This window comes from Cherax quadricarinatus, chromosome 36 (genome assembly GCF_038502225.1).
Source record: "Cherax quadricarinatus isolate ZL_2023a chromosome 36, ASM3850222v1, whole genome shotgun sequence".
NCBI classification, from domain to species: Eukaryota; Metazoa; Arthropoda; class Malacostraca; order Decapoda; family Parastacidae; genus Cherax; species Cherax quadricarinatus.
The window spans coordinates 21,555,509-21,570,594 of NC_091327.1; the positions used below are offsets into that span (position 1 = coordinate 21,555,509).

General features: G+C 37.6%; 1 protein-coding gene across 7 annotated transcripts in view; it reads left to right on the plus strand.

The window, feature by feature from the left end:
* Positions 1-15,086, plus strand: part of LOC128691368 (uncharacterized) — a 159,608-nt gene that overhangs the window by 40,552 nt on the left and 103,970 nt on the right. For all 7 annotated transcript variants that reach the window (XM_070091558.1, XM_070091560.1, XM_070091556.1 and 4 more), the window contains 3 exons: positions 928-1,049; positions 6,824-6,988; positions 8,115-8,311. In XM_070091558.1, the coding sequence (XP_069947659.1) occupies positions 928-1,049; positions 6,824-6,988; positions 8,115-8,311 (484 nt within the window). The remainder of the gene's footprint in view (positions 1-927; positions 1,050-6,823; positions 6,989-8,114; positions 8,312-15,086) is intronic.

Here is a 15,086-nt window from a genome sequence, read left to right on the forward strand (position 1 = left end):
TAGTAACCCCTTCTGTATAAAATACTAAATTTAAGAAGAGAAACTTTTGTTTTTCTTTTTGGGTCACCCTGCCTCAGTGGGATATGGCCGGTTTGTTGAAAGAAAGAAGAAAGAGTATTTCCTCACACTGAGGTCATGTGTCTCATAAGGGACTAAAATTCTGGGAGCAAGGGGCTGGTAACCTCTTTCTGAATCTAGTACTAAAAGGAAAGTGAAGGAAATGTTGAAGTTAATGTTGTTTGAATGTGTGTGCTAACAAAAAGGAAGAGACTGGGAGTATAGACAGTCTATTGCCAGGGACTAGGGATCCAGGAAGGAAGAAACAAATACAGTACTGTATGCAAGTGATTTGCCTTTGTGGTAAAGAGATCAATGTGAAGAACTTAACAATTCACTGGGGCTGATGAACATCCACTCATTGTAGAGTAAATCTATGAGACAGGTGATTTGCCAAGGCTTACAGGGGTCAGGATATTTAAGTTGGGCTAAGGCATAAGAGTTGTCCAGGAAAACCATTACAAGAATTCCCAAGCTCACATTAGCATATGATGATAGTGCTGACAGCTTCTAGTTTCCTTTAGTTAATGAAGTCACCTGGTGGGGGTATTCTGAATAATGGGTATGAGATGTAAAGAGCAACACCTCAATAGCAGAAATGGTATTGGGTTTGAGTGAGCTGGAGAATTAAATTTCATGGAACTATCCCAACTTCAGAATTGCTTTATTTTTCTTTATGGTATTTTATTATTTTTTTAACTCTTTGTTTACCTTAATTATATATATATATATATATATTTTTTTTTTTCAACAAGTCGGCCGTCTCCCAACATAGTTTAATTTGTCCAAATTGTTTCTTTATGTTACAGGCTTTATTTTTTACCAAAGCTATACACAAAAATATATATATATTTTTTATTCTGTTTCAAGCCTCTACAGTTGATGAAACGTGTAGATCATTGAGCCAAGATTGCATTGTTCGTCTTAAGACACTCCTAGGGAAGGAGTTTCCTGATGGTCTCTCTATAGATGAGCTTATTGGAGCTTACAGAGTAAGTTTGTTTTCCTAATTTGATGCACTGTGTTTACTTATTTTCATAACCATTTTTACATTTATTATTTTTGTTATTATAATTATTATTATTTTTTTTACTTTTAATGCATGATTCTGGCTGGGTAAGTCTTCATTTTAGGAATAAAGTAATGCTTGATCCATTCAGCAAATATAACTTCAATCAGCCATGCTTCCTTGTTGGACTGGCAAATAATGGGCAAGCAGGTCTTTGTCTTGACCTTTTATTGCACAGGGATACTGTGTGATAAATAATCATAGGGTTGCACTTGAAATCTTGCATTGCTTTAGTGCACAGAAGAAAGTTGAAATGATCTTTGTCTGCCTGAAACCAGGCTTGCTAATGTAAGTTCTTGACAGACTTTTCTTCCAACAACACTGACTTGTCAGCCTTAAACACTCAATCAAGGCTAATTGTTCTCAGATAAGATCTGTGCAGTCAACAGGTTAACTTTACGTGGTTTCATGACCAACTGACTCACTGTCACTAATAAACGTTGCGATACCAACTGTCCTTTTTTCAAAGCCTTCTAACCAAAGAGCACTAAGCATATACAGCCTCTTCTCACTTAGTGATGTACTCATTTACTGTCGACTCAGGCTTACGATGGGCTCTCTGACCAGTATGCCTACCTAAATAGTGTACACCTACCATCCGACTTACGACCTGCTCGACATACATCCACTCGACTTACGACCGTGCATCTGGCAGCTGGGCTGGACCGGCTGATGCATACTTCTGTACAATATTTGACAATACTTGGGGCGGCAATGTGTCATGCAGGCAGCATCAGTTTGAGTAACCCTGTCCTATCAGCAGCATCGTACTGTATTAACTGTACTAACTGGACAGTAAATTTCACCATGGCCCCTAAGATGAAGTCTGAATCTTGCACTGGAGATTGTGGCAAGAACGGCTCTTACTCTTGAACTCTCTATTTGTTTTCAGTGTTGCACATAAATCTGTCTGCCTGTATATCTGTGTCTGTCTGTATCTCTGTGTGTCTGTTTGTCTGTCTACCTGTGTGTCTTTCTGTCTGTCTACCTGTGTGTCTTTCTGTCTACCTGTGTGTCTGTCTTTGTCTACCTGTGTGTCTGTCTTTCTGTCTACCTGTGTCTACCTGTGTGCCTGTCTACCTGTGTGTCTGTCTTTCTATCTACTTGTGTGTCTGTCTTTGTCTGCCTGTGTGTGTCTGTCTACCTATATGTGTCTTTCTGTCTACCTGTGTGTCTGTCTTTCTGTCTACCTGTGTGTCTGTCTTTCTGTCTACCTGTGTGTCTACCTGTGTCTGTCTCTGTCTACCTGTGCCTGTCTTTCTGTCTACCTGTGTCTGTCTTTGTCTACCTGTGTGTCTGTCTTTCTGTCTACCTGTGTGTCTCTGTCTACCCATGTCTGTCTTTCTGTCTGCTTGTCTGTCTCAAAGCCACTCATTAAGAGTGTAATTCGTCTATATTATTAATAATATTATATTAATAATATTATATTATTAATAATAATTAATATTAGTACATATGTAATATTGTTATAATAATAATAATAATTATTAAAATTAGTATTAATTTTGGGCACTGGAGCACAGATCCACTGTATGGCACTTTGTCTAGATTTTTGGGTTATCCTAGGTAATTTATACTATGTATGATAACTTCACGTGTACCTGTGAGAGAGAGAGAGAGATACAGAGAGAGAGAGAGAGAGAGATAGAGATACAGAGAGAGAGACAGACAGACAGCCACATTCAGTCAGCCAACCAACCAATCACCCGGCCACCCACCCGGCCAGCCGGATACGTATTACACATGTTCCAGAGTTGTTTCTCTTTACTTAGGGTATAGGTTATACTACATTCTGGCAGGATGACACTACCAGTGATATTCTCCCATTCCACTGTGTCGACAATACATAAAGATAACAGTTTTTATTGCATTTATGGATTTAGAAAAGGCATATGATAGAGTGGATAGGGGAGCAATGTGGCAGATGTTGCAAGTATATGGAATAGGTGGTAAGTTACTAAATGCTGTAAAGAGTTTTTATGAGGATAGTGAGGCTCAGGTTAGGGTGTGTAGAAGAGAGGGAGACTACTTCCCAGTAAAAGTAGGTCTTAGACAGGGATGTGTAATGTCACCATGGTTGTTTAATATATTTATAGATGGGGTTGTAAAAGAAGTAAATGCTAGGGTGTTCAGGAGAGGGGTGGGATTAAATTATGGGGAATCAAATACAAAATGGGAATTGACACAGTTACTTTTTGCTGATGATACTGTGCTTATGGGAGATTCTAAAGAAAAATTGCAAAGGTTAGTGGATGATTTTGGGAATGTGTGTAAAGGTAGAAAGTTGAAAGTGAACATAGAAAAGAGTAAGGTGATGAGGGTATCAAATGATTTAGATAAAGAAAAATTGGATATCAAATTGGGGAGGAGGAGTATGGAAGAAGTAATGTTTTCAGATACTGTACTTGGGAGTTGACGTGTCGGCGGATGGATTTATGAAGGATGAGGTTAATCATAGAATTGATGAAGGAAAAAAGGCGAGTGGTGCGTTGAGGTTTTTTTTTTTTTTTGTTTTTTCTTTCAACAAGTCGGTCGTCTCCCACCGAGGCAGGGTGACCCAAAAAAAAGAAAGAAAATCCCCAAAAAGAAAATACTTTCATCATCATTCAACACTTTCACCACACTCACACATTATCACTGCTTTTGCAGAGGTGCTCAGAATACAACAGCTTAGAAGCATATACGTATAAAGATACACAACATATCCCTCCAAACTGCCAATATCCCAAACCCCTCCTTTAAAGTGCAGGCATTGTACTTCCCATTTCCAGGACTCAAGTCCGACTATATGTGGTATATGAGGTATATGTGGAGTCAAAAAACATTATCTATGGAGGCAAAGAAGGGAATGTATGAAAGTATAGTAGTACCAACACTCTTATATGGATGTGAAGCTTGGGTGGTAAATGCAGCAGCGAGGAGGCGGTTGGTGGCAGTGGAGATGTCCTGTCTAAGGGCAATGTGTGGTGTAAATATTATGTAGAAAATTCGGAGTGTGGAAATTAGGAAAAGGTGTGGAGTTAATAAAAGTATTAGTCAGAGGGCAGAAGAGGGGTTGTTGAGGTGGTTTGGTCATTTAGAGAGAATGGATCAAAGTAGAATGACATGGAGAGCATATAAATCTACAGGGGAAGGAAGGCGGGGTAGGGGTCGTCCTCGAAAGGGTTGGAAGGAAGGGGTCGTCCTCGAAAGGGTTGGAAGGCAGGGGTCGTCCTCGAAAGGGTTGGAAGGAAAGGGTAAGGGAGGTTTTTTGGGCGAGGGGCTTGGACTTCCAGCAAGCGTGCGTGAGCGTGTTAGATAGGAGTGAATGGAGACGAATGGTACTTGGGACCTGACGATCTGTTGGAGTGTGAGCAGGGTAATATTTAGTGAAGGGATTCAGGGAAACCGGTTATTTTCATATAGTTGGACTTGAGTCCTGGAAATGGGAAATGCAATGCCTGCACTTTAAAGGAGGGGTTTGGGATATTGGCAGTTTGGAGGGATATGTTGTGTATCTTTATATGTATATGCTTCTAAACTGTTGTATTCTGAGCACCTCTGCAAAAACAGTGATAATGTGTGAGTGAGGTGAAAGTGTTGAATGATGAAAGTATTTTCTTTTTGGGGATTTTCTTTCTTTTTTGAGTCACCCTGCCTCGGTGGGAGACGGCCGACTTGTTGAAAAAAAAAAAAAAAAAAAGTAAATTATGGTAAAAAGAATGAAATAATGATTGTACATTTCATTACAGTTCTATTTAGGTAGTTTAGGTAGGAAATGTTTGACATTATGCCCTACCCAGTATGTAGGCAATTTTCAAAGGTTCGACTTACGTCCATTTTGACTTACGACCGGTTGGTCGGAACCATGCTTGGTCGTAAGTCGGATGATAGGTGTATATTAGAGCTGATTTCCTCTATTCTGTTTACGGTGGTACCTTGACTTATGAGTGCCCCAACTTAAGAGTTTTCCGAGTTATGAGCAGTTGCTCGGTCGATTTTTTATTTTGAGTTGCAAGCCAAAATCCGAGTTACGAGCGAGCTTCTCATACACCGCCACTAATTGGCACATCAAACGCCACAACATCCACCCAGCATTCCAGCATTTTGTGCTTTTTTTTGCAGTTATTTTGCCATATTTCTCTCTTCTAACCATGGATCCTAAGAAAATAAGTGCAAAGGACAGTGCTGAGAAGAAGACGAGGATGATGTCCATTGAATTAAAGCATGAGATCATAGAAAACATGAAAGAATTGCTTTTATTTCAGTGTTTTCCTTAAGAAACTAGTGATCTAGTGAAGTCAGCCTCACAAACACACTGTTTTCTCTTGTAATAAGACCTTAGAAGGGCAAGAATGGGAAGATGTGGTCAGAGCGAAATACTTACCTTGGGAGTGGCCACTACCACTCATCACATAATGACATATTTTATTCATTCTAGAGTATGTATCATGTTTCTATGTTATTTATATTGATTATTATGTTACATTAGGTACACAAATAACCCACACATAGAAGAGAGGAGCTTAGGACAACGTTTCGGTCTGAACGAATTAAACTCGTAAGTACCACTGTATTAAAATATACAGTACACTACTGTATAAACATTTAAAAATATACCAGAAATGTTATAAATTGTGCAAAGGTGACATTAAAACAATATCAAAGATTGACACAAATCCACTACCATTATAGTATGCTCCTCACTTAGTGATGAATTCGTTTACTGACATGGTTTTAGGAGCAAAACTCCATCGTTAAGTGAGGAGAGGCTATACTGTTGTGAAGGATCTCTTTCCATCTCACAAGTTTTAAAATACAGTAAATGGCTTTGTGCCTTACTACCTGAGCAGTGTTCAAGGCACTGTTCTTTGTTTCCTTCTCATTCTTTTTACAGTACAGGTCGGCCATCACTAATCTGGCATCATTGGGACCTGTTGTGTGCCAGATTAGCGAGTTTGCTGGATTACAGAGTGGTTATGTTAGAATACACTTGATTAACCTATCAATAGAGAATCTTTCTGCTACATCTTCCTCATTTTCATCACTACTTTCTCCTCCACTGGCTTGCTGCTGTGGATTTACAACCATCTACACAGTTTCTGAGTCAATATAATAGTAAAATTTGAGTCAGTATAATGATGAAATTTGAAATTATGCTAGCCAAAATTAGTGCCGGATTACTGATGGAACCGGATAACTGATTGCTGGATAGGTGATTGATGGCCAACCCGTATTCAGCAACTTTTCTGTTAAGCACTTTGAGTGACTCTGCAGTTTATCCTTCCTATATTATTCATGTTAATAAAAATATTTTTAATGGATGTGCTGCTGGAGTGTGAGCAGGATAATGTTTATAAAAGAGTTCAAGGACACTAGTTAGCTGGACTTAAGTCCTGGAGGTAGAAATAAAGAGATGGGGGAATTAAAGTTGAGAGGTAATATGATTATGATATCAACACACTTCTGGAAAGATAGAGATTGAATGAGTGTTGCTGAATGTTTTTGCCTTTGGTTCTCCTTGTCTTGGCAAGAGATGGTCATTTTGTTAAAAAGAATAATAAGTACTGTATAGTAATAGTTATATTTCAACTCATTATACATAAATATTGTACAATAAGTTGAAAGCACATAGCTGTAATTTTTTGGAAAATTATGAAGACTGACTTCTCTTTAAGTACTTTCGTGCTCTGAATCATTGATTATTTATCTATTTAGGGGTTTTATGGTGCCGAATTAGATGATTTGAACCATGAAACCTATGGCTACAGAACACTTGAAGCCCTCTTAAATGCTCACCCAGAAGTGGTCACTATTCAGTATTATGGTGGAAATATCATGGTGCTGCCAAATTTGTCACTTTTTCCACACTCATCAAGACCGGTGAGTGTTGTAATTTATCTTCGATGCTTAGTGTGAAGGATTTATGTGCTTTGGTATAGTTATACATTGGCATATTACTTTATTCTATTGGTAGACCAGGTGACCATAGGCATCCACTAACATATGGATTTGATGTGCATTTGATGTAGGTATTATAAGTTAAGTTACATATAAAGCTAAAGCACAGTTAGTTGAGAAGCTCACACAAAAACAGTATGTAATTATAATATTTGAATGCTATAATAACTACTGTACTACAGTATTCAGAAAATATTTTTTATGTAAAGGAAGGTTAGCATATTAAAATGTGCAAATATCAGCCTGGTTTTCAAGAGATGCAAATATAATTGCACTTGGTTTCTCATCTGACATGCTTAAGATTGATGTTTCATAGACATTTGCTGAAGTTCTTGATGAATCAAGAATCAGTGGCAAAATGTGAGTAGAAAACACAGTAGTTAAAAGATGCAAAACAAGTTGGTTGTTAATGAAACAATTTGATAGGGCAAGTTTTGTTTTTATTCAAATACTGCAAGGATCCATTGTAGGGCCTACCCTTATAATTATTTGTTTCTACCATTGCCATGTTATCACACAACTGTGAAATAGCTCATTCTCACTTTACTGGGTTGTCCTAGTATAAATCTTCATAATGTTCCACTAATGAGTGTTTAAACTTTCTCTGTGCCCTTAGAACCATTGTATAAATTTATACTACTGTAAAATAATTTGTAGATTTTCTGAATAAAATTTGTCTCAGTGTATGTCTCATTAAGATATTAGAAAGGCAGGAATCTTAATGAACCTAAAATGAGTAGTGTTGACCTTTAATTTATTTTACTCTCTCTCAGCTGTGTTTGAGGTTGTTAGCTCTACAGTCCTGGTTCAGATCAAAATGTTACCCATTAGAGATTCTTAAAAGTACTGTATTAAAAGTTCATAACACATTCAACTTAATCTCCAACATTCTCAATTCAAGTGCACATAATCATCAATGTTAATAATGTTGGAGATTAAGTTGAATGTATTATGAACTTTTGGGCTTATATACAGTTATATCGGTATATATTTATATGAAGTTTAATTTTTTGTAATTTGTTAAATCATTTTATTTCCAAATTTTCAGATTGAACCATTGTCTTGTCCTGTGAATGTTGCAGGTGTTCAGGACATTTACAAAAGATTAGATGTCAGTGCTCTTTTGCCAGTTGGGCAGGCAGTAGATTTGGTTGTTGGAGAAGTGTTTACCCCAAGCCATTTTTGGGTTATTCACCGAGGGATCAATACGTCACAGGCCTTAGATTCTCTTATGGACTGCATGTTGTAAGCTTTATAATAACCCTTGTGTTTTATTTATATGTTTTGGGTAGTATGGATTAAAATTTTTAAATGTATTTGCTTGGCTATTGTGTAAGATATAGTGAGTTTGATTTATTGATATTCAGGGGGGAAAGGATGAATAGTAATTTTGTCTTCTCATATTCGTGGGAGATGACTGGTGTTTAACCCTTTGACTGTTTCAGGCCCCTTTCTGAAACTGTCATTCTATGTCGCTCAATTTTTGAAAAAAAAAATTATTTTTTCTTATGAAATGATAGAGAATCTTTTCCCGATGGTAATGACACCAAAAGTTCGAAATTTGGTCGAAAACTCATGGAATTATGCTCCCGCGAAGTTAGTGGTCTCGGCGACATATGTGTATCAGCGATTTCGCCGACTTTGAGCCCTATTTTCAGCCAATTCCATTGTTCCAGTTGACCAAACTCATAGCTATTTCTTTAGAACTCCATTTTATCTATCAGCTGAGTACAAGAAACCTCCCATTTACTAATTGGGACTACCCAATATGGTGGTCAGAAATTGGCAATTTGGCCAATTTCACGCAAACTAAAAAAGATGCCAATTTCAAAATAGGGTCCACAATAAACAAGGTAGACATTCGTGGCACTAAAATAACATATGCTCTGTTCATTAGTCACATCTCTAGGCCCCTCTTATATTATTATTGCTTTCTATTTTGATTTTTTATGCATACAAAAAAATACAAAATTTACTGTTATGCAGACTACTGCATTATTGTAAAAATGGTATAAATAATATCAGTGCACTACTGAAAGAATATTAGACTCCCCAGTTGACGTGTATTGGACGTGTGGTGTGATTTATTTACTCCTGAACATTGGTAAAAATCGAACATTTCCGCTACTTTGAGCTCAGTTTCAAGGTCGTTTTCATCGTCAAAGTAATGAAAATCATCTCTATTTCTGTAACATGTTTTCCATTTTATCACCTAAGACCATGAAAACGCGAATACAGCGATAAATACTATACGAAAATACACCTCAAAGTCGGCGTTTTATTCCAAAAAACGATCAGTTTTTTTTTTTCTCATTACGCAATGTGTGCTGCAGGATTTTTTTTATGTGGTGCACACTGACCACACAGACCCATTCTCTCACATGTGGGCCTACCAGCTTTCTCCCGCTTGATTTGAAGCCGCTAGAATTATTGAGTATACATGTATATACGTCAGAGACATTGGCTCGTAAGACGTATTTATACGTCGAAAACAGTCAAAGGGTTAAAGAAAAAAAACTATATTCATTCTCTTTCATCTTTTACCAATACAGGTAGAGAGTTTGCATTAGTATTATATGAACTTCAGGTTTCTTTGGATAATTTTTATTTTGTACCCCTCATTGCAATGCAGTTTTTCATATTTTTTTCTCTTACATGTAAAATGCTGGTTTTGTAAGGTAAAATGTTCATTCATATTCATTTTGTGTTGGCCTTATGTTAAATTTCAGTAATGGCTGTAATACAGTGGCACATTCTAATAAAAGCAAACTTTTTGGCATTGAATATATATAAGACTAGCACTATCTCAGTTTGGAGTATTTTTATTACTACTTTTGAGACATTTTTATTGTGTAAAAAGAATGCACTATGACAACACACCATACTTTAATTAAATGCTAAGTATAGGGACTACTCTTATAGAAAGATGCTGTATCTGATAAAATTCAACATGATAAAAGTAGTTCTGGAAATGAGCCAGCTAGCATCAAGATAAGTCAAAACACTATAAAATTTACCTGGAACAGCTGATCACTGACAAGGCAGGAAGTACCTGCATAAATCATGATCTTGTTGCTCCTGAGGGCACTATAGGTAGTGGCTGAAAGGTAATTACTTCTAGGTTACAGACTTATTGAGTTCCCTCCCCACCAAGGCTGCTAAACATGGTGACAGACAGGTACCATAGAATTGCTTAGTTTTCATTCTGCATTACTATTACAGTGGACCCTCAACCAATGGCACTAATCTGTTCCAGAGGGCTTGCCGTTGGTTGAAATTGCCGTTGGTTGAGTTAATTTTCCGCATAAGAAATAATGGAAATAGAATTAATCCATGCCTGATACCCCAAAGTCTGAAATTTTTTTTTTACACAAAATATACATTTCCTTATATGGAAAGGAATGGGACATGCAAAATAAACAATAATTGAATACCACTTACCTTTATTATGGAGTTGTTGATGAGTGATGTACCAGCAGCAGGGGAGATTCAGGATTGTCTATTGCTTGGAAGGAGAATCCCCTTCCATAAAGACTTCAGGTACCAAGTCCTTTGGTGGGGTTACCTCCCTTCTTGGTTTTTAAAGCCACTAGGACCAGCTTGAGAATCACTGGACCACCCTCTACCACCATCACAACCAGTACCACCATCACAACCAGTACCACCATCACAACCAGTACCACCCTCTACCACCATCACTACCACCTTCTACCACCATCACAACCAGTACCACCCTCTACCACCATCACTACCAGTACCACCCTCTACCACCATCACTACCACCCTCTACCACCACCACTTTCGTATTTTTCTACAAACTTTTTCTTGAATTCTATCGTGTTTCCCACATCCTCTACCCAAGGGCTGGCTCTAGAAGCTTTCTTGGGGCCCATGGTGGCTTATTTAGCGGTTACAAGCATTAGAAACAGTGGAATAATCCAAAATGTATGGGAGGCACACGTTGAAACTGACCGCAACAACTTGTAAACAATGGCACACTGAGTCTTGGAGTGGCTGGGGACATGTTCCGGACGAACGTTGTTGGTTAAGTTTTTTGCCATTGGTTAAGGCATTTTTTCTATGGCAAAAAGTGCCGTTAGACGAAATTGCCCTTACTTAATGCCGCCGTTAGTTGAGGGTCAACTGTATATTCATAATTCTGTTTAGCATTATACACCTACTATCCGACTTACGACCTGCTCGACTTACGACCGTGTTTTTTATGCCAAATTTCTGGAAAATAAACAACTATTTGTGTTGTACACTGTGTATCCTAAACCTTACAGTATAAAATACAGTACTTACAGCATAAAAAGTAAAGTAAAACATGAAGTACCAAAATAAAACAATAAAATAAAGTCATTACAAAAATGTTTTGTTGATATTCAGTAGTAAAGTTCGACTTACGACCATTTCAACTTACGACTGGTTTCTCGGAACCGAACTTGGTCGTAAGTCGAATGGTAGGTGTATATTGTATGAGGTGTGGTTGGGAGGCTGAGAAGTGGTGAGGGAATGAGGGAGAAATAATGTGGAAGTACAGGCAGTGAAGAGTTTTTCATATTTTGATATATGGACATGCAGGAAGAACAACTGACAAGATTTGAAGGTAATTGCCACAACAGTATTTTTCCCCACTTTTGTTTTGCTAGTACAGTAGATTAGGGATTCCTTCCTCAATCACCCTAATATAATTGATCCATATCTAAGGGTCGTTCTAGGAATGGTTGGAGGTTTTGTATGTGAGAGGCTTAGACATCCAACAGGTGTGTGAGAGCATGTTAAATAGGAGTGGAGTCTAGTGGTACAGTATTTTATGACCTGATGTACTGTTGGAGGGTGAGCAAGGTAACATTTATGAAGAGATTCAGGAAAACCAGTTACCCAGACTTGAGTCCTGGAAGTGGAATGTACAGTGCCTGCATTCTGAGGGAGGGGCAGGAATATTGGATGGGCATTTGAGCTGTAATATCATCACCCCTCTGGCAGTACAGTGATGGAGCGAATGATGGTCTAAGTGTGTGTTCTTTTTTGGGTTACTCTTCCTCAATGGGAGACAACCGGTGTTAAAAATACAGTGGAACTCCGGTTTTCACACATTCCAGGTATCGGACAATTCGGTTTTAGAACTGTTTTTTCTGCAAAATTTTGTTCCGGATATTGGACCTTGTTCCGGACATAGGACATATCAGACGCCGCCACTCCGTGTCTCAATCTGCCTCTGTCAGTGGGCCAAGGACACTTCCTTGTGGAACACCGACTGTGGTTGGTTGAGTGGAAGAGTTTGCTCCATTTGTGTACACATAATGGCTTCTGTTACTAAGGTATGACTATGTAGCTGAAGGAGTGCCCTCTTATACCATAATGTGTTAATTTAATGTGCAGCAAATCATGGTCGACAGTATCAAAAGCTTTATGTAAATCACTGAAGATTCCCTGAGGAGTGTATGTTAGTTCTAGCATGTGTATGATAGCATCATTTGTGCTTTTATTATTCCTGAATCCAAACTGATAGGGGTTTAGTATGTTGTGTGAGACAAGGTAGGAATAGATCTGTCTATGAATTAATTTTTCAAAGATTTTAGAGATCAGAGGTAAGTTAGTAATTGGTCTATAGTTATTCAAGTCTCCTTGATCACCTCCTTTGTGGATCGGGTTGACCCTTGCTATTTTGAGAATTGCTGGGAAAGTGGAGGATTCAATGGATTTGTTAAAGAGTGTTGCAATTATTAGTGAAGCTTTTTTGTATATAAAAGCTGGTAAGTTATTTGTCTCTCCTGCCTTGTTTTTAAGGGTGTTGATGATGAGCAAGACTTCTGTTGGGCTGGTTGGGGCTAGGAATAGTGTATTCGGGTAGGTGCCCGTGAGGTTGCCTGATGGACGGGTGTTTGACATTGGGATTTTGCTCACTAGATTCTTTCCTATGGTGGAGAAGATAACATTGAGTCCATTTGCTGTTGTCAGATTTTGTTAATTTGATTTTGTTTTTGGATATCTCTATAGTTCCTAGAATTTCAGATAGGGTTTTCCAGGTCTTTTTCATATCACCCTTTATGTTATGTAATCTGTTTTCATAATACAATTTTTTTGACCACCTTATCAGGCTGGTAAGGATTGATGAGTAACGTTTAGAATGGTCTCTAGTTAGTTGACCCATTCTGTACTGTTTTTCACATAGGTGCTTTGTGTTAATGGAGTTGAGGATGCTGGGTGTTAGCCATGGACTGTTTAGTCTCTTAGCTGTGATCTATTTAGTTTTTTAGGGCAATGCTTATTATAGAGGTAGTTTTTTTTTTTTTTTTAGAAAATTATTATAACATTTATCCATATCTGTATATGTTTCAAGCTCATTATGTCAGTCGATGTTATTCATAGCTATTATAAAGTTATTAACAGCTGTCTCGTTATGTAATCGGAAGGTAACTTTAATAGTGTCTTGGGGCAATTTGCCTAGTTTGGTTATGAGAGATAAGGTAGTGACCTGTGGTGTTGTCTGTGATTATGCCTGATTTTAAAGGGGATATGGTGTTAGTCCAGATGTGGTCTAATAAGGAGATTTTTGTAGGTTTTGTTATTGTTGGCAGCAACATGCAGTTGCTTATAGTGTTTGTGAATTCAGTTACTTGTGGGTCCTGGTCATGTAATAGATTTATGCTGAAATCTCCTGTGAGCAGCAAGTGGTCTTTGTTCATATGTGCATCAGTTATCACGTTTCCCAATTTTTGACTGTGGTACTCTCTAGATGTTTATCACTGTGAGGGGGTTTTTGCAGGTCTTTTGATTGCCGGATTTGTGATGGCGGACCTGTAGTAGTTTTTTTTTTTGAAAAATATAGGGATACAGTTCACTCTTAATATGGTGCAGATTTGATGATTTTTTATATTGAACTGTTATTATTTGAGGGTTTGACAAAAGTTGTAGATTTAGAATAGAAGTTTACTGAACACAATAAAATTGCTTAGTACTTGAAGTAATAATTAAATTAAAAGTCTGCAGGTAATGGTAGTTATAAAAGAAAAATAAGAGAAAACAAAAATAATAGTTTATAATAATAGATTAAAATAAGTAATTATAAAATACAGGGATAATGCTAACTCTTATTATGGCACAAGTTTGACAATATAATATTGCACTGGTTGTCAGTACTATAATAATAGTTTATAATAGTAAGCAAGTAATGGTAAATTAAAAATAAAACAATAGAAATAAAGAGAGAGAATGTAGTGATCAATTGTACAAAAGTAAAATGGACTGATAGTAAATATTGTGTTGAACAAAATTTAAGCAAGTAATATTAGTTAAAAAATATTAAAAAAGAAATAATTTCTATTACAAGTTATAAATTTTTATGAACAACTATTAGGATTCAGTATTGCACTGGTAGAAATATTACGCTGAGGTCAGTGGTCAGTACGCTGAGGCCAGTGGTCACCTGCGGTCCTACCTGCCTAAGCTCTTGGGAGTTAGCATGGGCTGTTACCAAGCACCATGGCTTGTTGTAGTGTTTTAGAATCTCAGGTTTAAGTGTTGAAGAAGATTCTACTTCTTCAGGAGGAAAATAGGAGACTGAAGCTTCGCATAGATGAGTTTGGGAGTGAGTGTGAGAAGGATTTAGCTGGTAAGGAAGGAATGGTCGCCAGCAGTGATAGTGGCAGCCACTCTAAGTGGCAAGTGGTTCACAGTTCAGGAAGAAGGAGGATGAGGAGAGTTAATAGAGAAGATGTGAAGGTAGGAAATCGATTCTCTGTTCTCCAAGACGAGTGTACTTCAGTGGTTAGTGAGGTTGAAGGTACCACTGATTCCCCTGCTAATCAAGGTAAGAATATTTTAATAGTAGGCAATTCTCAGGTAAGATATATGGACTATGCATTTTGTAACAGAGACAGAAAGGTCAGACAGAGAGTGTGTCTTCCTGGAGCTGGTGTTGGTGACATAGTCAGCAGGTTGGATAATATTATGGCAGGTAATGGGAACAAGCCCATTATCTGTCTTAGTGCTGGGGTAATGACATTGGGAAGGG